At 36.3% G+C, this 23,675-nt stretch overlaps 1 protein-coding gene across 1 annotated transcript in view; it reads right to left on the bottom strand.

The window, feature by feature from the left end:
• The window catches only part of RP1 (RP1 axonemal microtubule associated), a 225,993-nt gene that overhangs the window by 61,634 nt on the left and 140,684 nt on the right, over positions 1-23,675 (bottom strand). The window contains 1 exon segment of the mRNA XM_081817120.1: positions 10,926-11,089. Within this exon segment, the coding sequence (XP_081673246.1) occupies positions 10,926-11,089 (164 nt within the window).

Genomic DNA, 23,675 nt, shown 5'->3' with positions numbered 1-23,675 from the left:
TGTGCTCTGGTAAGCGTTGTGAATTGTGCAAGACTGTTGAATCTCAGATCTGTACCTCTGAAACAAATAATGCAATGTATGTTAAGAAAAAAAAAAAAAAGAAGAAGAAGGCAGCAGGAGGGGAAGAATGAAGGGGGGAAATCAGAGGGGTAGACGAACCATGAGAGACGATGGACTCTGAAAAACAAACTGAGGGTTCTAGAGGGGAGGGGGGTGGGAGGATGGGTTAGCCTGGTGATGGGTATTGAGGAGGACACATTCTGCATGGAGCACTGGGTGTTATGCACAAACAATGAATCATGGAACACTACATCTAAAACTAATGATGTAATGTATGGGGATTAACATAAGAATAAAAAAATTAAAAAAAAAGACACATGAACAGCAGAAAGGATAAGAATCATAGCAGACTTCTTGTCCTAATATATGCAAGCAAGAAAACAGTGAGTGACATCTTCCAGCACTAAAAGAAAAAACTCTGGTAATAAAGAATTCTACACCCAGTGAAAATACCATTTTAAAACAAAGAAGAAACAAAGATTTTCTCAGAGGAACAAAAACTGAGAGAATTCACTGCTAACAGACTACTCAGCAGGCCGTATGGAAGGGAGTTCTTCAGATTATGAATAGGCCAGAAGCTTTCATCTACACAGAGAAATGAAGTATGTCAGAAAAAGAATTAAAGTAAAATGTTCTTTTTTTCATTTTTAATTCTCTATAAAAATAACTTACTACTTATGTTTAAAGAAAAGCAGTAATTATATGTTGTATATTTATACATATGTAAAAGTAAAATGTATGATAGCAATGGTACAAGAAATGGGAGGTAGAAATCAGGACTATTCTAAGATCCTTATACCCCACATGAAGTGGTATAATATTATTTGAAGGGAGGCTCAGATTATTTTAAAATGGATATTTGTAAACCATGGGACAACCACTAAGTTGAAAAAAAGAATGTAAATGATATCAATAGAGGAGTTAAAATTGATTAATTATAAAAATTCAATTAAATCCAGAGAAGGCAGAAAAAGGAAGGAAGGAAGGAAAGAAAGAAAGAAAGAAAGAAAGAAAGAAAGAAAGAAAGAAAGAAAGAAAGAAAGAAAGAAAGAAAGAAAGAAAGAAAGAAAGAAAGAAAGAAAAAGAAAGAAAGAAAGAAAGAAAGAAAGAAAGAAAGAAGAAAGAAATGGAAGAAATGGAAAACTAGCAAGATGGTATATTTTATTCCAATCATATAAATAATCACTTTAAATATGAATGGTCTAAACATAAATGACAGATTACCAGTGAAAGTAAAAAAGGCAAGACAGCTATATAAACTGTTTATAAGAAACCCACTTTAATTATAAATATGTAGATAAGTTATAAGTATCTATAAATTTTAAAGACAAACTAAACATTTTGACATTTTGGCATTTGGTCTTAATAAATGTTTTTGAATGAATATATTTGGATAATTGAGATTTATTTCTTTTTTAATTAAAATTAAAAGTTATTTCCACATTTATATGGCATTAAAATTAATCACTTCATAGTTTTCTATCATTTTATTTTTATATAACAGTAGCAAATAACATCACCAAGATCTTCTTGAATCCATCATAAAAAAAACCTTTTCTAATCAATTAGCATAATCTCAAAATGTGCAGGTTTTTATTTTCATAATCTTATTACTTATAGATTTTGCTAATGTAAGGAAAACCGAGCCCCAAAATGCTGAATAATATAATGATATGGAAGATATTAATAACTTTTGCTACCATAAGTCTATAGAAAAAGAGATACACAAAATACTATATAAGCTAAGACTGTGTATTTTAAAAGAACATGAGGATAAAAATAGAAACCAATATAGATATCCAAGTATATGTGATATTGTGAAACCAGGGTAAGAACAACTTTATAATTTACTTTTATTCCCTTAAATGACAACCAAAAAGATGAAGAATGTTTCCTGTATAAATTTTGATAATTAAAATATTCTAAAAACAAATCACTTCAAATTCATACAACTCAATATGCAGTAAGAAATTTAATGCCCCCAAAATAAATCATGTGAGCATTATGATCTTTTTCCTCTGCTGTCTTATGTCTGAAAATCACTTGAGCTATAAACTCAATTTACTAATTGGCCTAATCTGCATGATATAATTTGTGAATATTTCAATAATAAAATTCCAGGAAACAAAACAATGGAATATTATTCAACCATAAAAAAGAATGACGTCAAGGGCGCCTGGGTGGCTCAGTCGGTTGAGCAACTGTCTTCGGCTCAGGTCATGATCCTGGACTCCCAGGATTGAGTCCCACATCGGGATCCCTGCTTGGCGGGAAGTCTGCTTCTCCCTCTGACCCTTCCCCTCTAGTGCTCTTTCTCTCTCTCTCGCTCTCAAGTAAATAAATAAATCTTTAAAAAAAAGGCAACACACATAATATTAAAAAAAAATGACATCTTGCCACTTGCAACAATGTGGATGGATCTAGAAGGTATAATACTAAGTGAAATAAATCAATCAGAGAAAAACAAATACCATATAATTTCACTCATATGTAGAACTTAAGAAACAAACAAAAAAAATGAACAAAGGAAAAAGAGACAAACAAAAAAAACCAGACCCTTAAGTATGGAGAACAAACTGGTGGTTGCCAGAGGAGAGGTGGGTGGGGATGGATGAAATAGGTGATGGGGATTAAGAGTAAACTTATCGTGATGAGCACTGAGTAACATATAGAATTGTTGAATAATTATATTGTACACCTGAAACTCATATGACATTGTATATTAATTATGCTTGTATTTAAAAAAAAGAATCTTTTTTAAAAATTGGAGGGAACAAATGGATAATAGACCTAATAATATTAAGGAAATGCAATGACTTAAGTTTCTTTTTTTTTTTCTTAAGATATTATTTATTTGACAGAGAGAGACACAGTGAGAGAGGGAACACAAGCAGGGGGAGTGGGAGAGGGAGAAGCAGGCTTCCAGCCAAGCAGGGAGCCCGACACAGGGCTCAATCCCAGGACTCTGGGATCATGACCTGAGCTGAAGGCAGACGCTTAATGACTGAGCCACCCAGGCGCCCCTGACTTCAGTTTCTTTAAAAAAAAAAAAAAATCACCACAACACAAAATTGTATAATAAAAGCCACAAGATTTGTGGGAAAGAAGGAGGTTGGGAAACAACAGTCAAAAACTTTATCAGTGGTGTAAAAAAAAAGATAGAAACCTAACAAAAATGGTAGCAAGTTTTACACATGTTGATGGTTAAGAAATTCATAAATACTACAATAAATGTAGCACTGAATACCAAGTTTACTTGTGGAAGAGATGTGGAAAGAATTGCAGCTTGTGCGTTTTTGTCAAGTAGTAGAAGGGTTATTGGAAATTGGAAGGCAATTTTTAACACCAGATGTGGACAGATGTGACTTATTTACACACACATACACTGAACAGAGATAGCTGGTAGATATTTGAGGTGTGTAGGTATGGTTTTTATAGTCCTATGTGACCTGGTTGGGCTGGGTAGAGTTTACTGCATTCACCTGGTGTTTCTTGTGGATGAAATGCACATAGCAAGCAAATACGAAATTCTGATCATACTCAAATTTTTCCTTAATATATCAATCATGTTGGAACAAATTCACATTTGCAAAACAAGTGCCAGAGCTAAACTGATTACACTTTATTTCTATCTTAATATTTGTTATTATATTTATTTCTTATCCTAGTTTCTAGTCTCAAAGACTATGAAGTGGTGTCCTTCTTTATAAAACCTATTCTTCCAAATGTGTTCTTGCTAGTAGATAAATCAATAGATTCCCTTGTCTTTTAAGGGATCTGACTACAAAGGTTACACCATTTTTCTTCAGTGGTCTTATATACAAAAAGGGCTCTCCATTGTCTTCCCCTTCCCGTTCAAAAATGGACAATTCTGTTTTTGAAGAGTCCTGTTCTTTAACCTGTTGCATCCTCTATCAAACCACTTATTTCTCTCTTCATCTAATAAACTTAAGGGATAAGTGCTCCGTTTCTAGAGCCCCCATTTCTCTTCACACCATGATAGACTCTTAATTCCCTGTAATCTTTCTCAGTAAGATCAGTAAAACAGCTCTCTTTAAAGACACTAATGTCCTCCTGGTTGGCAAATTCATGATCTTTCCATTTTCATCCTCCATTCCTGTGAAGCATCTGACTGTTCATCACTGCTTTAGTTTTCTAGGGCTTCTATAGCAAAGTACACAAACTGGGTGGCTTAAAACAACAGAAATGTATTATCTCACCATTATGGAGGCTTGAGTCTGAAATCAAGGTGTTAGCAAGGCCATGCTCCCTCTGAGACTCTAAATAGAATATTTCTTTGCCTCTCTAGATTCTGGTAGTGGTCACTGACCCTTGGCATCCTCTGGCTTACAGCTCCATCACTTCACTCTCTTCCTCTGTCACCATATGGTGTTTTCCATCTCTGCTTCTCTCTTATTAAGACACCAGTCATATTGCATCAAAGCTGAACCCTTGACCTCATGTTAATTTAGACCTTAATTACATCTGCAAAGACCCGATTTCCAAAAAAGATCATATTTACAGGTACCAGAACTTAGGATTTCAGTACCTTTGAGGGGGACACACTCATAACAGTCACCTATTCTTTCTTGAAACTCTTTAGTCCATTTCTTTCTAAATACAATAAAAATATTTCAAAATTCCTGAGTTTTTTTCTATGTGTCTTCCTCCATGCTGAACATTTTACATTGATTTTATGTACCCCTTGTAATCCTCACAACTCTTTAAGATAGGTGCCATTATTTTTGCCCACTTTACAGAGCATAAAATTTTAAATAACTTCCCACAAATAAGCTGGTCAAAGAGCTAGACTTTGAATGTAGGAGATCTGATCCCAGCACCCACACCTATCATGACATTACCCACCCACCTACCCAATAATTCCTTGACCAGAAACCCAGCATAACAACTGGGGGGATAATTAGGATTTTGCTGCTGATCCTAGAAAACATGGCTTAAATAGAGTGATGGGTGAAAATTCCAAACCACAAGAGATTTAGGAGAGAATGGGAAGAAAAAAGTGAAGCAACAAGGATAAATTGGTATTTTAAAAAGATCTGCAGGCCTGTACCTCTGAAACAAATAATACATTATATGTTTTAAAAAAAGAAGAAGAAGAAGAAGATAGCAGGAAGGGAAAAATGAAGGGGGGAAATCAGAGGGGGAGACGAACCATGAGAGACTATGTACTCTGACAAACAAACTGAAGGTTCTAGAGGGGGGAGGGGTAGGGGGACGGGTTAGCCTGGTGATGGGTATTAAAGAGGGCAAGTACTGAATGGAGCACTGGGTGTTATACGCAAATAATGAATCATGGAACACTACAGCAAAAACTAATGATGTAATGTATGGTGATTAACATAACAAAATAAAAAAAATAAAATAAAACTTGGCAGTAAAAAAAAAAAGATCTGCAAAGAAGAGAAGGAGAAAGGTCAGTAATAGAGCAGATTAAAGGTTATTTTTAGAATAGGAAGGGCATAAGCATATTTGATAGATTGAAGGCAAGGATTAACTAGAGTCATCCTGGAGATGCAAGGAAGAATAAGGATGGTTGATCGAACACAATCTTGGAAAATGGAAGAGGTTGTGATCAAGACTACAGATGTGTTGGTCTTTGCAAAAAAGAAAATTTCAGCAGGTCAAGAGAGAGGGGTCAGAGAAAGCGATATTTCTCTCATGTTTCAGCTAAATATCTAACATCTAGCTCAGAGTAGACATCAGCAAATGTCCTTTTACTTTTCTGCCCACAAAGGTTTTTGGCTTCTAAAAAGCGAGTCATGCCACATTCTTTTGGTAATCCTCCCATAAATAAGTAATGATTGCTATCTGAAACCAATAATCATTTTGTTTTAATACTTAGCCTTTCTAAGAAAATTCGCTCCTTCTGAAAAGTTATCTCCTTTCTGTAGTTTATTCTGTATTGGGGTTTTGGTTTCTGTAGTTTATTCTATATTTAAGCAACTCTACTGGCTTTTTTGGATAAGAATTCATATGTGAAAATTTGGTGCTCCAAATGTAGATGTCATTATAAAATACTTCAACTATTTGAGGAAAAAGATCAAGTTAAATTGTTTTTAGGACCTGTTGTTCATGGGAAAGCGAATTATGTCAGCAGGGCACTGCTTAAGGTTGTAATTCCTAAACTGCCAAATGGAGGCAATGTGAAATATTACCAAACTCCAAGTTTCAAGTCCACCGAAACAAACAAACAAACAAACAAACAGGGAGAGAGCGGGAGAGCAAGGGGTGGGGGGAGGATGGAGAGGAGGAATGGGAGAAAGGAATAGAAAAATACAAAGAAGAAAGAAATACAAAGTTGTATCAAAATCAAAATGACATGTTGGCATCCATTTAGCTAACGGCTAATAATTTGTAGCTCCCCATAAATACCTAACCTTTCAACACTGAAAAGGCCCAAGATAAACATTCCTGTTATTCCTTACATACTCATTGCCTTACTCTAGCCCAGCCAACCCAGTCTTGGCTCCCTCTCCTTCTTCCTCCTACTCCAGCCTCCAGACATGTTTCTACGCAGACCCTCCCATGCCAGCAGTAGCCACCTACCAACCATCTGCCAAGCTGCCTTCCTGCCCTCATTCATCTGAAAAATTTTCTTAAATCCTACCCCATCAGGAAAACAACCTCAGTTTGTAGGCAGGAACATAAGAGTCTGCCTCTGGAGTATAAAGACAAGTGTTTCTATAAAGCATTTTAATTTTTAACTCTTTCAGTCTGTACAATAACATTATAAGGTATTATTATACCCATTTTACAAAGGAGGAAATCCAAGCTTAGAAATGCTAAGTGATTTATCCATATTTCCTTAGACAGTAAAGGTCAGAATTGGAACTCAAATATAGGTCTTCTAATTCCTGCTGATATAAATTGTTCTTAAAAAGGCAAAAATGGATTATGCTTTCTATTCTAGGAACACAAGGGATTTTCAAATGGTTGTGCAAGTGCCCTATGAGCTCATAATAAATATTAAACCTATTCATCTACAAAATGAATTGACTTCATGCAATAGTAAACTAGAAGCAGGAAACCACTTTCTAGGAGGGAAGGGCTTAGCTACCAACCTTACCCAAGCAACAGAGAGTACTATTTAGTGTTTTAATTTGCAAAAATGCAATAAAAAGCCCAGCTAAATCTCCAGGCAGGTTTATAAGTAAATAATAACCATATAAGATACATGGGATGCCTTTATGATACCTCCAAGGTATAAATGATCACAAGGGAAAATGAACAATGAATGCCCCAAGAGAAAGCAGCAAATATTAAATGAATTTCAGCAAAGTCATTTTTATTAAATTTTCATGCTTTCAACGAAGATTCATGAGTGTCTAGTCTATGTTAGTCAATGGATAAGATTCAAGAGTTAGCAACTAAATGAGGTCCAGCCCCTGTGGTCTAGGAATTCTTCTCTGCCTACAGTCTTCAAACTTCCTGCTATAACAGACTCTGCTCTTATTTTTGTTTTGGTCATTTTGGGGGAATGAATCATTTCCATCAGCTTCATTCTCCATGACATTCCAGTTGCTCCTACAGGGCTGACTCCATAGTCTCTGGAGTTTAATATTTATTACAAAATTACAACAAAGTCTGACATCACTTTGCAAGCCCTTTTTTGATGCTGGAATCCTCTACTTTCTATACCACCTGCCATCAAGTTCTCCTTCAAGACCTATGATTGCATCAAGAAAATATTACAGCTGCCCCACATTGCCACATACAACATGGACCAGTTACACAAAAGAAAGATTTTTACTGTCCTGACAATAATGAGATAGTCAATGTCCTAATACCACTTGGCTGATGGTTCTTAAGTTTCATGGATTTAGTCACATGACATATTATAGGCTCAAAGTCACATTTACATTGGGCTAGATCTTACTTCTCTACAGTAGATGATAAAAATCACAGCCACAAAAAGAAGATTTCATAGAGGAATAGAAATTTCAATAAAATAGAACAAAAATATGACAAAGATAGAAAGGGATAGTGCAGGACTTCTAGAATGATGCATTAGGTAGGCTCTCCATAGAAGCAGTGGCAAAAATTATTAAAATCAAATTTTCAAGAACTCTGGAAATTAATCAAAGATTTTCAACAATCTGAAAAGTATTCGTTCAAATGAAAACTATGAACCTTGGTAAGAACAGAAGGGTTTGTATATTGTAATTTGATCTACTTCCATTTTTCTCTCCCCAGTTCTATAACATCCTTAAAAACCAGCAAATTTTCAACCTTGGTAGCTGTGAAAACCAACAGGAAGGTAGTCTACATCCTGATATAACATAGTCAAACTACTGAAAACCAAAACAAGGAAAGAATCTTGAAAACAGCAAATAAATACATACAATAAAATTAACAGCTGACTTCTCATCAGAAATCAGGAAGGCCAGAAAGCAGTAAGATGACATTTTTAAAGAGCTGAAAGAAAAAATTGTCAACAAGGAATTCTATACACAAATTAAGACATTCTCAGGAAAAGAAAAACTGAGAGAATGCATTATTAGCAGAACTACCCTACAAGAAATACTAAAAGGAATCTGTCAGGCTGAATTAAAAGGACACCAGAAGTAATTCAAGTCCATACCACCAAGAAAGTTAAAAGAGAGCCCACAAAATGAGAGAACATATTTATAAGTCATATATGTAATATGAGCCTCATATCCAGAATATATAAAGAACTCTTAAACTCATTAGTAAAAAGATAAATAATCTGATTAAAATGAGCAAAGGATTTGAATGGACATTCCTCCAAAGAACACGCAGAAATGTCTAACAAGCACATGAAAAGATATTCAACATAATTAGTCATTAGGGAGGTATATATCAAAACTACAATGAGACATCACTTCACATCCACTAGGATAGCTAGAATCAAAAGATAGACAACAAATTTCTCTTGGAAGGTAGAAAAACATGAACCTCATATATTGCTGGTGATTGGTTCAGCCACTCTGGAAAAGTTTATCACTTTCTTAAAATCTTAAACATTGAGTTACCACATGATATAGTAATTCTATTCCTAGGTACCTATCCTACAGAAATTACAGTTGACCCTTGAACAATGCCAGGGTTATGGGTGCCAACCTCCCACACAGTGGAAAACTTGCATGTAACTTGTGACTCCCTCAAAAACTTAACTACTAATAGCCTACCATTGACCAGAAGCCTTAACTGATAACATAAACAGTCTATTAACACATTTTGTATATGTATTATATACTGTATTCTTACAATAAAGTAGATAGAGAAAAGAAAATGTTATTAAGAAAATCGTAAGCAAGAGAAAGTACACATATAAGTTACTGTAAAAAATCCACATAAAAGTGGACCTGCACAGTTCAAACCAGTGTTGTTCAACAGTCAATTGTACAACATATATCCACAGAAAAACCTGTACATGGATGTTCATAGCAGCATTATTCGTAATAATTATCCATATTAATAGCTAAAAGTAGAAACAATCTAAGTGTCTATTAGCTGATGAATAGATAAATAAAATGTGATATATTCATACAATGGAATTCTGGATAGATAATGGATAATAATGGATAGATAACTGGTTTCCTACGACTAGAGAATACGAGGTTGGAGAGTTGCTGCTAACGGGTCTGGGCTTTCTTTTTGGGGTGATGAAATGTTCTAAAATTAGAGTGTGGTGATAGTTGTACAACATTATGAATATACTAAAATCATGAATTCTACACATTAAATGGATGGATGGTATGGTATGTTAATTATATCTCAACAAAGCTCTTTTAACCAAAAGGGTGAGTGAAGTAAAGATAACTTCCATAGATCCACAGTCATACTGTAACTTGTAAATAGGTACTGAGAAATTTTAATTAAAAGAATTAAACACTATGTATGGTAGAAATAGATATCATGATTTGGGATGTGTAGTAATGATTTAATAACAACTAAAATTTACCAATTGCTTACTATGTCCTGCTAGGCACTGTGCTATAAATTAGACAGTTTTACAAAGCACTTTTTCAGAATGGATCAAAAGTAATCCTATCTCTCAGAATTTGTCATAAGGAAATAGATAGCTTTGTTTAGAAAAAAAAAAAAAGAAGAAACTAAGATCAAAAATACATTCATCATGGCATTATTTATAATATTAAAAACCTAGAAGTCATTTAAATGTCCAACAGTAGCAACAACTGTGGCATATGGTTAATTTCATATATTTGATAATCAATAAAGATTATAGTTTGGAGCACTATGTAGTTCCTTGCATAAATAAGGGGCTACAGAATTGCTTATGTACTACAATAGTAAGAGCAAACATCTATGGAGTTTTTCAGGCACTGCACCAAACACTTTACATACATTAATTCATTTAGGCCTCATGTTAATCCCTTGAGGTAAGCGTTATAGAGCAGTTGTCAAGGTCACCATGCTAGTAAGCAGTAAAGGCAACGTTTGAATCTTGGCCATCTGCCTCCTCAGACCATGTCTTAGCCATTAGGCTGCACCACCTTTCTATCATATCATCATACTCCATAGATGTGGACAGGGACTAGAAAAGATATTCAACAGTGGAAATATTTGGCTTAATGGAAGGATTAGGAGTAAAGTTTTCTATCTCATTTTTAAAATTTTCTAAAGTTCATATACTTTGTTACCTTTGTATAAAAAAATGGGGGAAAAAACAAAAAATCTTTTATTCCTGTTATAACTCCTGTTTACCTCTTTACTCCTATTACCCCTTAGGATAAAAGATTTCATGTCTATCAGGAAAAGGTAATGCAAATATAACATCAAAACAAAGATTCTCTATTCCATCTTAGGGAATGTAAATCATAATATATCTTAGCAAGCAAGTTATAGCATATCAATTTTACCTTGAATATATCTGCACTGTTAGGATTAAACAGCTGATATTTCCCAGATCCCAAAATAATAGGACCTGAACATGTTGCTTCTCCATAGACATAAAGGGATACTGTTGCCGTGGTGCCGGCATTTTCAAGATCCCCAGTGACAACGGTCACCTTCCAATCTCCTTCTGCAAAGGCAAAAGGAAATTAATATTAAAATGTGGAAGAAAACCATATTAATATTAGGATATGAGGGATTCTACCTAATCCACTTAGTTATGAAATGAATAATCTGTGAAATCAAGTATTAAAATAATTGCTAATCATGGACTCCCTTTTGGAAGCTAGTATGACAAAAAGTCTTGGAAATAATAGATCATTTTAATTACAAATCAAATAAGCAGTAAGCTTTTTAGGGTAGTGGATATTTTGGGGAAATTGGGGAATTGGAAGCACTTAGTACTAGATATTTGGCTAGAAGATCTAGGAGTTTATTTGGTCATCACTGTCAAATCTTTGGGTGGGATCTAATGACAGACATATTGATAACCTGACATTAAGGCATTATCTGTACTAGAGAATAGTCTTGTCAAGCTGGGGCTGGTAATAGTTTGGTGATCTTCGCAGAATCATGGTAAGGATGTGGAAAACCTAAAGACAAAGCAAAAAGAGCTAAAAATTTATTTTTAAAAAATTGCTGGAGTCCCCTAAGGGTTGGAATGAACCAACAAGTAAAGAGTAAAATATCGTATGTAGGGCCTAGCCGAATTGAGAGGGTTTGGGAGGGGGAAGATGAAGAAAGGAGGTATTTGAAACAGAGAAAGACCATGTGTCATGTAAACAGAATGGATCATTGAGCTTCCTGCCACAGCGATGCTGGAAGCAAGGAAGGTTGAGACAAGCAGAGCATGACAGAAAATATCTTTTAAGAAGATCTACAACTTGATCTGTGATTGGTTTATTTGGGAAAACAAATAGAGATAGCATTTATTTAATCATTTTGTGCACTTTTGGAAAATGGCACGATCAACCCCAAAGCAGTGAAACCCTCTCAACTTGAGTCCACACCACACAGTCAAGAGTTGGAGTCCTGTCTACTAGAACTCTATACTCATTACAACTGATCCCTGGATTGCAAGGGCAATTTAAAGATGTCTGTTATCATTTTCAAAGCCTCCATAAACACATACTGCCTTGTGAGTATTTATTACATTTTCAAAAGGGGATGAAGACCCACCACTATTCTGAGTATCTGAGTTTTCAGTAAGTCCTCCACTCAGAGGTTAACTTTCTTTTTAGTACATTCCACCACTCTCCCCAGTCCCCAATCCATCCACAAAGATCATAGGAACGTCTCTAATGAGTTTGACAAAACTTGCATCAGGTAGATTTTGCATAATGTTACATTTGTTACTAAAGATGGAACTTTTATTAAACCTTAGTACCAAAATGCCAAAGGAGGGGCACAACTCACAGGGGTGCACTCTGCTATTTCCACCTTGTAGCAAGTTTACTTTGAGGAATTTCAGTTCATTTTTCAGTGGGAAAATTAGAAAACATGAAAATTTCAAACTATAATTCCATTGAGAATCCTACCATGATATTAATTCTTATAGAAAGCCTTCCACCTGTGCTTTGATGCATAACTCAAACAAGTTAAAGTATCTCTTTTCCTGTTTTTAGATTTTCTTTCCTCTCTCATCTTTATCTCCTTCCCCTGCCATCTGGGCCTGCACTGGGCTTTTTGTACCATGCTATCCATGGGGAGAGAGACACAAATGAGTTTGCATGTTGGCTTGCATATCTTGTTTACTACAACAGAGACAAATAGCAATGAACCATTGATTTATATAATATTCTTATGTTCTTTCCTTTTGAAATTACCATGTCACCACAACATGAGATTTAAAGGTGGAATAACCAATGAAATATCTTCTGTGGTGATTTTTTAAATTGTCATTATTCTCAGCATGATTTTCTTTACTAGCACTGAGAAAAAATTAACTATTCCAGTATTCCCTATAGTGTACTTTTAAAATATGATCATTTAACTTCTCTAAGAATATCTCACTATCTAAAATACGAAATAGAAACATTTGTAGAAAATATCATAGAGGTACACTCTGAGTCTATATTTAAATTAAAAGTTCCACTATCCTGCAAAACAGTTTATTTTTATCAGAGCTAAAAATATGTTTATGGTTTTTATATCTCTTATTATGTGTCACAGTTACAAGTTTTTAGTTCTGTAATTTCTATTGTGAAACTATCTTCACCAACAAAAATCAAAGAACATGAGTTCAGATATTCTAAGTGTCTCTTTTCTTTCTTTCCTTATAGCTTCTGTCTGTTCAACCCCAAGGAGTTATACCCCAAAATATTGTAATCTGCTAACCCCTTTAGAAAATCACTTCTATTAACTCAAAGTTCCCAAAGAGAATTCCATGTAATTGAAATCTAAGTATTTATCTCATATTTACCAGTGTTTTAAAGGTTTTTAAAAAAAGTTTGTTGACTATGCAATAAGCCATTGCTGAGAATCTACCTCAGACTGTCCCATTTTATTCTCTTTTCATTGGCTCTCAAAGCTTAAATTTGGAAAGATACTATAATAGTTGCCTCCATTTGAAGAAATCCTGTTACAGAAAAAAGAAAACTTTTCTTGGAGACTACGTCCTAGGAGGCTTATTTTTCTTTTATGTTAAAAATGTTTAAAAGTAGTCTAGATAGATATACTCTATGATCTCCAAATAACCCAACAATAAATTTAAATTTCTCATCAATAATAAAGTAAGTTTTAACAGCAGCTTCCACTTTAACAATAGAAAGTATGTGTTCTGTATTTGCTATTTTTATGTAGCTAAGTTAAAACTGAACTAGAAAATCCTGAACTTCAGGATATGATGCTATGCCAACAACTGGAATTCAATTCATATTTGTTGACCAGCTGATTTACAAGTATTAAGTGTCTATATTATGTACAAGCATTGTTATAGACATTCAAGAGGCTATGAGACCATCTGAGTCAAATTATGAAACCAGACTTGACAGTTTATAAATCTTACCTAATACCAAATTTACTGATCATTCACTAGCAAGCCATAAGCTAAGCATTCTTCCTTTGGAGAGATCACGGACCAGGGATTGGCATATTATGGCCCACTGGCCAAATCCAGCCTGCCACCTGTTTTTGTAATTAGTTTCACTGGAACACAGCCACACTCATTTGTTTATGTATTTTCCATGGGTGCTCTTGTGCTACAACAGCAGAGTTGGGTAGTTGCAACAGAGACCATATGGCCTGCAAAGCCTAAGATGCATATTATCTGGTCCTTCATCATAAAACTTTGCTGATTCCTGCTCTGTATGATTGATATAACTCAAAAATGTCCTCTCCAGCCTCCATTAGAACATGTGCGGTTTCAGACTTAAACCATGCAAGATTTAAGCAATGCAAGCTCAGCTATCAAACCCCATTGATTTCCTAGTTTACATCGCCATCTCTACTCAGGCCTCCACCACTCCATAAATACCAGGTTGATTTACAACAGGCAATCTAGACAGACCAGACATATTCTGCTATGGCAGACTGCATTATTTAAAGGCCTTACTGATATCTCCCAACCCACTTGCTCTTTTGCAAAGTGACATCTTACCTCTCTATTAAGAGGTAGAGTCTATTTTCCCTGATTGAATCTGGGCTGCCCTTTGCCAATACAATGCAGCAAAGTGACACTCTGGGACTTCTGAGCCTAGGCTGGTCTGGGTCTGTTAGAATACTTTCTCAAGATACTCCCTCTCGGACCCCAGGAGTTGTGCTATGAAAACCTAAGGCACATGGGAAGCCCTCATGTAGGAAGGTAACTCCAGCTGAGCTGCCATTGTCATCAACCAGTGGAATGGGTGACCCATCTTGAAAATCCAGCCATAGCTTCGGATGTCTGTGCAAATGAAGAACTATCAGACTAAAGTCACGAAAGTTTCTGAGCAAGAATCACCTGGCTGAGCCACATCCACCCACTGAAAGGTGAAAGACAGTAATCAATTACTGTTTTTGAGCCACCAAGTTTCGGGGTGGTTTCTTATAAAGCAAGGGAAAACTGGAAGAGCTGCTGAAAGCATTTCACAGGTAAGAGCTCTCTGTTATCTTTCACTAATAAATACCATTAGTGTTTCTACCAGGAGGTCTTATTCTTAGCATGTATGCAGGGAGATTTGACTGAGGCATCTCCTTCATTTCCTAGGAAAAGGAAAAAAAGGAGATTGTAGGTCTACTGTTAACTGTTTCCTTTCCAAAATTTTCTTATTAATTAGAGGTTTATATTTAGGAAGGCATGAGTGAGTTATTTTGGTGAGCAAAATCCCTATAGCTAGTGAAGTTCAATAGCCCTTCCTTAGATCTTAACAATTTATCTTTACCTTATTCTGTGTATTCTGTTACAGGGGTTACACACATTTGCCTTTGTAGTTCAGAAAATTGACCCTGTTGTTGAATATAGAAACATCTGTGTCTAGACACATTTTCAGTTACTTGGCAACTACCCACTGAATACTCAAAGAAATGTAAGGAGGATGCATGTAAATTAAGCTCTGACCATGTAATTGTTAGTTCAGCATACTGAGGAAAAAACTCCTCAAAGCACATTAAGTCATCATAATGCACAGTAAAAACTATGGGACAGGCATGCTTTGCCTGATGATGTACCAGATAGTAAGCATATTCCCATGACATTTACCTTAACAGAGCAGGACACAATAGGATGCAGTGAGAGTGACAAGACTTAATGCATGCACCTCTGCAAATTGCAACCTCCCACTGCTCTGATCACAATCACGGGTAGATTGAGACAGCCTAAGAAGAACAGTACCACTATGCATCATGAAGCATGTGCTTGGCTCTTACTTGGTGGAGAGGTTGAGCATGTGTCAAGGAAAGAAGGAGGAGAACTGTAGGTGACTCAGGGGAACAAAAATCCTAAAGTTAACCAGATCTACCCTCTCACAAAGACCTGTGAGGCTCCCCCCAGACTCTAGGTGATGAATCCAAGAATTCCTTCTACCCACATTCCCTCTGCTCCTTGAGAGAGGTCAGAACAAATAAAACTTTTCCATCTTTCCATTCATGGCAATATTTTAATGTTGCTAATAGATTGCAATGCCTGTCAAATGCTTAACTAAGCTCTGTTCATAACATCGATACCCCCTGCCCACAGCACCCTTACAAAGCAGCCTCTGGCCCCTCTGAAATCTCTCTCACACAGCTAATCACACACCGTCCTTCAGTTATCTTGAAGGGCTTTTTCCTACCACCAGGGCTTTACCTGAAAGTCACTTCTTCCAAGAAGCATTTCCAGACACCTCTTCCAGTAACTAGAATGAACCCTTCTCTCCATATCTCTTGACCCTGTGCACACTTCAATCCCGAGATATACAAACAAGATCTATCTCTCTGTCCCTTCTACCCCTATCTACCCACCTAGACTGTAAGCCCCTCAAAGGGCAAGTTTTGGTCTTACATGTCTCTGTATCCCTAGGGCCTAGTACAATACTTGGCACAGAGTCATAAAATGTTTGGGGATCCATTAAGAAATATTTTGAAAAGTATTTTTTCATGTGTCTGTTAGCCATTTGTATGTCTTCTTTGGAGAAGTGCCTGTTCATGTCTTCTGCCCATTTTTTGACTTGATTATTTGTTTTTTGGGTGTTGAGTTTGAGAAGTTCTTTATAGATCTTGGATACCAGCCCTTTTTCTGTAGTGTCATTTGCAAATATCTTCTCCCATTCTGTGGGTTGACTCTTTGTTTTGTTGACTGTTTCCTTTGCTGTGCAGAAGCTTTTTATCTTGATGAAGTCCCAAAAGTTCATTTTTCCTTTTGTTTCACTGGCCTTTGGAGATGTATCTTGAAAGAAGTTGCCGTGGCCAATGTCAAAGAGGTTACTGCCTATGTTTTCCTAAATTCAAATCAAAACCACACTGAGATACCACCTTACACCAGTTAGAATGGCAAAAATTGACAAGGCAAGAAACAATGAATGTTGGAGAGGTGTGGAGAAAGGGGAACCCTCTTACACTGTTGGTGGGAATGCAAGTTGGTACAGCCACTTTGGAAAACACTGTGGAGGTACCTCAAAAATTAAAAATAGAGCTCCCCTATGACCCAGCAATTGCACTCCTGGGTATTTACCTTAAAGACACAGATGTAGTGAAAAGAAGGGCCATATGCACCCCATTGTTCATAGCAGCAATGTCTGCAATAGCCAAACTGTGGAAAGAGCCAAGATGCCCTTAAATCGACGAATGGATAAAGAAGATGTGGTCCATATATACAATGGAATATTACTCAGCCATCAGAAAGAATGAATACCCAACTTTTGCATCAACATGGATGGGACTGGAGGAGATTATGCTAAGTGAAATAAGTCAAGCAGAGGAAGTCAATTATCATATGGTTTCACTTATTTGTGGAACATAAGGAATAGCATGGAGGACATTAGGAGAAGGAAGGGAAAAATGAGGGGGAAATCAGAGGGGGAGACGAACCATGAGACTATGGACTCCAAGAAACAATCTGAGGGTTTTAGAGGGTAGAGGGTTGGGGGGATGGGTTAGCCCAGTGATGGGTATTAAGGAGGGCACGGACTGCATGGAGCACTGGGTGTTATACGAAAACAATGAATTGTGGATCACTACATAAAAAACTAATGATGTGTTGTAGGGTGACTAACATAACATAATAAAATAAAATTTTAAAAAAAAGAAACATTTTGAAAAATAAAGACTGAATGTATGAGAAAGGATATGCAAGGCATTGAAAATGCTTTAGTACAATATATAACTATTTCTCAACAAAAATAAGTCCTGATTATGCATCATTAGGGTCATTTTTGTACACAGGACAAGGACATTGTTATTTACCTCATAATTGGTCTTGTTATTAGCACAAAGATAATAAAAGCAATATTGACCTTTTATCACCCAAATTTTGAAGGGCATGTAAATACATTTCAATGAGATTTGGCAGATATTATAAACAAGACAAATTATTACTTTATCCTAATTTTTGATAATTTTATCTCCAAACAATTCTATGTATATAAACTCACAAATCCTTCAAAATACCACCTCATAAGAGGATCATGAGATTTTTTTGAATTTTTTTCAGTACTTTACAAATATTTTTATTCTTCCAAGAGACAAATATCATTAATCTTATTATACATACAAAGCAATAGAGAAATGATGTGCTCACTACCACAGGAGTTAGGATAAATTTGATACAGAATTAGAAACAGTTATGCTTCCTGGAATAAAATGGTTTCAAACAATACTCAATTTTCTTCACTTTAAGTCTGGAAAACAAGCATAAAACACTATCAGAAGTGAATCTATTATATATTTTATATTGATATTGTTTACGGTAAATGGTTTGTCATTTCTCTGGTTTTGTTTATTATTTATTGCTGTGTGGCATGGTAAAAGACAGCCCAGTTTACAGGGCTGAATAGAGTAGAGACACATCCTGGCCATGGGCCTTGTTGCCTGCTCCAGGCCAAATGCTAGTGCAATGGGACTGCCTCTGGATGCTCAAGACCCTTGACATCTTTTATCATGAGGGAAAATGAAGTTTAAACATGACCACTGATTGGGTATGTGAGGTGTACAGGCTCTGGTTAAATGTTTTGTAGATATTATTTTTACCTAATCCTCACAGCAACTCTAATGGTTTCTATTATTGTCTCCATTTTCTAAGAAAGAACTGAGGCACAGAGAAATTCAGTGACTTCCCCAAGCCACACAGTGAATAAGTGGTGCAGTCTAGATTTAGAATCTTCATTACTAACCAGGATGCTCAGTAGCCTCCCTGCATGTTGGAGCTTGTTATAGATCGCTGTTAAGTTAGGATGATGACTCTTTATTGCAGTTTACTGTGAATCCTCTGCCTCTCTGTTTAGTATATTCAACTCCACTTCAAATCTTGATTCTTGACAGGGGAAGTAGCATGGGGGCTAAATGGCAAGCTCCTGCAGGGTCCCCAGGTTCCCTGTGACCATTCTCAACCTCGATGCCAGATTCTTTTCAGTGGTGTTTCTGCTTTGTCCTTATCCCAAATTCCTCTCAACTTTGTCCTTCATGCTTGCTGCTAAATCTCTCCATGCCTCTACTGATCATCCGCCTTACCATGGCTAGAAACCTTAGTTTGACTCTCTCTGAATATTTGCTAACAACTCCCAAGTACTTCATGCTCTGGCTTCTAAGCAACCTATTAGGTCTAAACCTACCTTCAGAACAACATCACTGGCATCATTAGGATAGCAATTCATGATCCTCAATTATAGAATTCAAGTCTTGACCTACATATGCAGTTTACATGAACTACTCTCTACCAATTCTACTGCTGTGGTTATCTATTGCTGTATAACAAACCATCCGAAAACTGAATGGCTTTAATCAACAATAATTAATTCTTTGGCCAATGAATCTGCAATCTGGGCCAGACTTGGCAGAGAAAGTTCATCTCTGCTCCATACAGCATCGGCAGGGGTGGCTTAACAGCAGACAGAAGGATCTGTGTTCAAGATTGCTCTCTCATGTGACTGGCAAGTTGGTACTGGCTGGCTGCTAGCTGCTATCTGGAAGCTCAGGCAGGGCTTGGGGCAACAGTCTTTGTGCCTCTCCATGTAGACCTGTCCATGTGATCTGAGCTTGTTCACAGCATGATAGCTGGGCTCCAAGAACAAACATTCCCAGAGAGAGGGCCAGGCAGAAGCATCATCACATCTTTTGACCTACTAGTATATGGCAGAAACATCACATGGAATAACTTTTGTTCCACGCTATTAGTTGAGGCAGTCTCAAAGGTCTGCCTAAGTTGATTCCACCTTTTGATGGGGAATTGGCAAGGTTCTGGAAGAGTACATGGGACAGGAAATGTAGTTACAGCATTTTAGCAAATAGTCTGCCACATCTACTTCTCCAGACTTGCACATCCCAACTCCTCAGCCCCCTTTTCCAACAGAACCACCATTCCCTAGGTCAGTGGTTCTCAACTGGGGGTCATTTCCCCACCCAGGAAACATTTGGTGAAGCCTGAAGACATTTTTCATGGTCACAACTGGTGGCTGAGTGCTATCAGCATCTAGTGGGTAGAGGTTCAGGGATGCTGCTAAACATCCTATGGTATACTTGACAATTCCCCACAACATAGAATTATCCATCCCAAAATATCAACAGTCTCAAGGTTGGGAAATCTTGCCTCAGACTAAGTAAGAGCCATTTGATTAATCCTATTTCATCCCAAACTGCACTATGCTTTTTGTGAATTATCTCCAAATAGAAATTGGTTGAGAGTAGGCTCTTTGTGGCAATGTATCTGCATATCTGTTGGATGTTCTGAAGATACTGAGACCATATTATTGTTTTAGTGTCAAACCCATTATATTCAATTACTATGTTGAATTATAGGTATCTTGTCTCAGTCAGGAAAAGGTATGAATCAATATTCTAGAATCAATGCAGCATAAATGACTATCCAAACACTGGCCATTTACTGCCAGGAAAAAATGAGGCAAAAGCCAAGCAGGGGGCATGAGAAGCACTGCAGTGTTTCCCTGGTTGCTCACTTAACTCTTCCTGGCAGCCCATGTCAAACAGCAATTCACAGCAAATATCTGGCCTCTGATTAGAATTCCTATGAGCTCACCTTCTTCCTTCTGGTTCCAAACTTGTCCCCACATTGACTTCTCTTTTCCCATTTAGCTGCACTGAATTTGTTAACCAAGTTTCAAGCAACATATGTCGGGATTGATGAGGCAATCCCAGAGATGGTTTCTCTGGCATTTCAGGTGCACACATCACAGGCACTTATCTGGGACACTGACCCCTCAGACCCGCCCAGGTTCCCAGGTACCCACAGCCTGTCTTCCTATCCAGGAAGAAAAACTGACCAAACAGGTAGAAGTTTCCAACACAGGAGCAGGTGGTCACATCTTTATCCATACAACTACAAAAACCATGTGCCGTAAATGATCAGAGCAGGGGGCAATTCAAAGCCATCTACACTTGATTTGGAATGCATGATGATGTTATAAAAGAGTTTATATTCTTAATTATGTTGAACCAATAATTAAATTTCAGTTTCTTTCCTAGAGCGGACACTATGGGTAGTGAGATCTGCAAACATGTATAGAAAATAGAATTGAGAAAGAGAAAATATTTTAATAATCTTTACCCCAGATAATCCACCAAGTTGCTAATAATCATGCTACAAAGAGTTGACATTCCCTATAAATATGTAAGTGCTCCAAGAATTTTACAGCCCCTCAAGTCAGAAACCCTTGAGAGCATGCAGGAAGCTAGCCATTTAAAGTGAAACAGTTTTGTATAATGCTTAAGAGCTGAATTCTAATACCAGTTCTTTCAGTTACTAACTGACTTAAGGTTCTGGTACTTCAAGCCAGTTTCTTGGGATGATATTTTTAAAGCCCTGTCACTATAATACCACTGAATTCTGGGCAAATTGAAAAAGAAAAACAAACTTTTTAGTACATTAATTCATTTCCAAGAAAGAAAGAAAAATTCCCCACTGCCAAATAATAATAATAATAATAATAATAATAATAACAAAGGTGCCATCCGCAGAAGTAGTGAGTAGTCAGCACTCTGGAAGGCTGGAGTTGTGCTTGTGGCAAATGTCAATACCCCAGGCCAGGACATGGGAGACTGCAGCCACATAAGTCTGGGAGCTGGACCTGAGACTTTTGAAGTAAGCCAAAAGTGTCTACACCCTTAGTGAAAGGTTGGGCTCCAAATAATCGTCAGCAAAGGAAGCCTCGCAGAAACCTAATTTGTCTCCACAAAGGTTCTAGGTGAAAAAAGATTACTAAGAATAATAACAATAATAATAATCTCCCCAAGAATTAAAAACATCCTTTCACTTGCATCTAGAAAAAGGTTAAACCTAAAGATCTAAAAATACAGCCTAATCATCTAGAAAAACAATACAACAAAATAAATACCAAGGCACAGATGATGTATACACGTGTATAAATACACACACATTCCTAATGACTAGGGACAGTTAAAAGAAGTTCCTTTAAAGAATAGTATACTCTGGAGTCAGACCATTTGGATTCAAATTCCAAATCTGCTATTTGCCACCTGTGTGAACTTATATGAGTTTTGTTTTTTTTTTAAGCACGTCCTTTAGTTTCATTATCTGTAAATGGAATAATGATACTGTCTACCTCATGGATTATTGTGAGGATTAAATAAATATATCTAAAACCCTTAGACCCTACATAGTAAATGCTATATGAGTTCATTATTAATGTTGCCATTACCACTTCTATTCCACATTGTCCCACAGACCTAGATAGCATCTCAGGACAAGAAAAGGTGTCATTATTCACATATGATATGGCTGCTTTCACAGATCATTCAAAGAGTAAGTGAAAATTTATTAGAATTAATTTAATGTATTTATTATTATAGAATTAATATAAATTTATTAGAATTTAAAAGAGAGCTTACCATAATGGCTAGCTATAAGCATTATACAAATGGCATTGATAACTGTTAGAAAATTCAATCCAGCAATGTACATTAAAAATATTATCCATGACCAAGTTCAGTCTAACTCAGAAATACAGTTTTACTATGATAAATGATTTCACCTATATGAATTATAAATATTTATTTTTATAAGGTATCAAGTTTGGGAAATATGTCTTAGATAATTGTGGGAATTCATTAAACACGGCCTGGAGTTAATGATGGCTCATAATTGTATTTATTGTTAATCACCTCAAAATGAAATTAACTCAGTTGATTCCTTCTTTTCCTCTCTACCATTAGACTGAAATAGCATCTTGGTCTATGTTCTTCCCACTGCAGCTATACAGAAGGGCACAAATTATATAAACATGCTTCATGTACTTTCAAAATCTAAGACTCATGTTTGCTCTTCAACACTCTTAACCACAATGTCACACTGCCTCATCAGATTAGACTACTTAACTTCCCAAGGTTCTTTCCACACCATAAACTAGCTTATTCATATAACTATAAAACTACTAATGTATCCCAGGAATCATATCTCAGGAAATATTAAAGATAACATTCTTCAGAATTTAAAAATGAAATAAAATAAAAGAAGACCATTCACAGACAAATAATGGTAGTGTCCCATGAACTAAGGTCTGTGATTAATCTGCATTTGTACTATAAAAAATAAAGACATTTTAATGAGACCATAAAAATAAACTAAAACGAAAGAATGATTAATTGTAAGAAAACATTTTATACTTTATTTAATCAAAATTACACTAAAAAATTGTATTTACCAAACTCCTTGGTAAACACGTCTGCTATATACTGCAACTTCATTATATTCGGTATCACAATGTTGATTATATGGTTAATATTATTAACATAGGACTTTCAACATTTTCATCCTTATTTAAAATCTTTAGTTCAAAACTATTAGCCTAGGGACGCCTGGGTGGCTCAGTCAGTTAAGTTCTGCCTTCAGTTCAGGTCATGATCCCATGGTCCTGGGATCGAGTCCCGCATCTGGCTCCTTGCTCAGTGGGGAGCCTGCTTCTCCCTCTGCCTGATGCTCCCCCTCCTTGTGTGCTCACTCTCTCTCTTCTCTCTCTCTGACAGATAAATAAATAAAATCCTTAAAAAAAACTATTACCCTATATTACTCATATATACACCATTGAGTCCCGAGATTAATAGTTAATTTTTCTACTTAGAGTGCCATTTCAAGC

This window comes from Leptonychotes weddellii, chromosome 4, assembly GCF_054177405.1.
Source record: "Leptonychotes weddellii isolate Sample4059 chromosome 4, ASM5417740v2, whole genome shotgun sequence".
NCBI lineage: Eukaryota > Metazoa > Chordata > Mammalia > Carnivora > Phocidae > Leptonychotes > Leptonychotes weddellii.
This window is presented reverse-complemented; position numbering and strand designations above follow the sequence as displayed.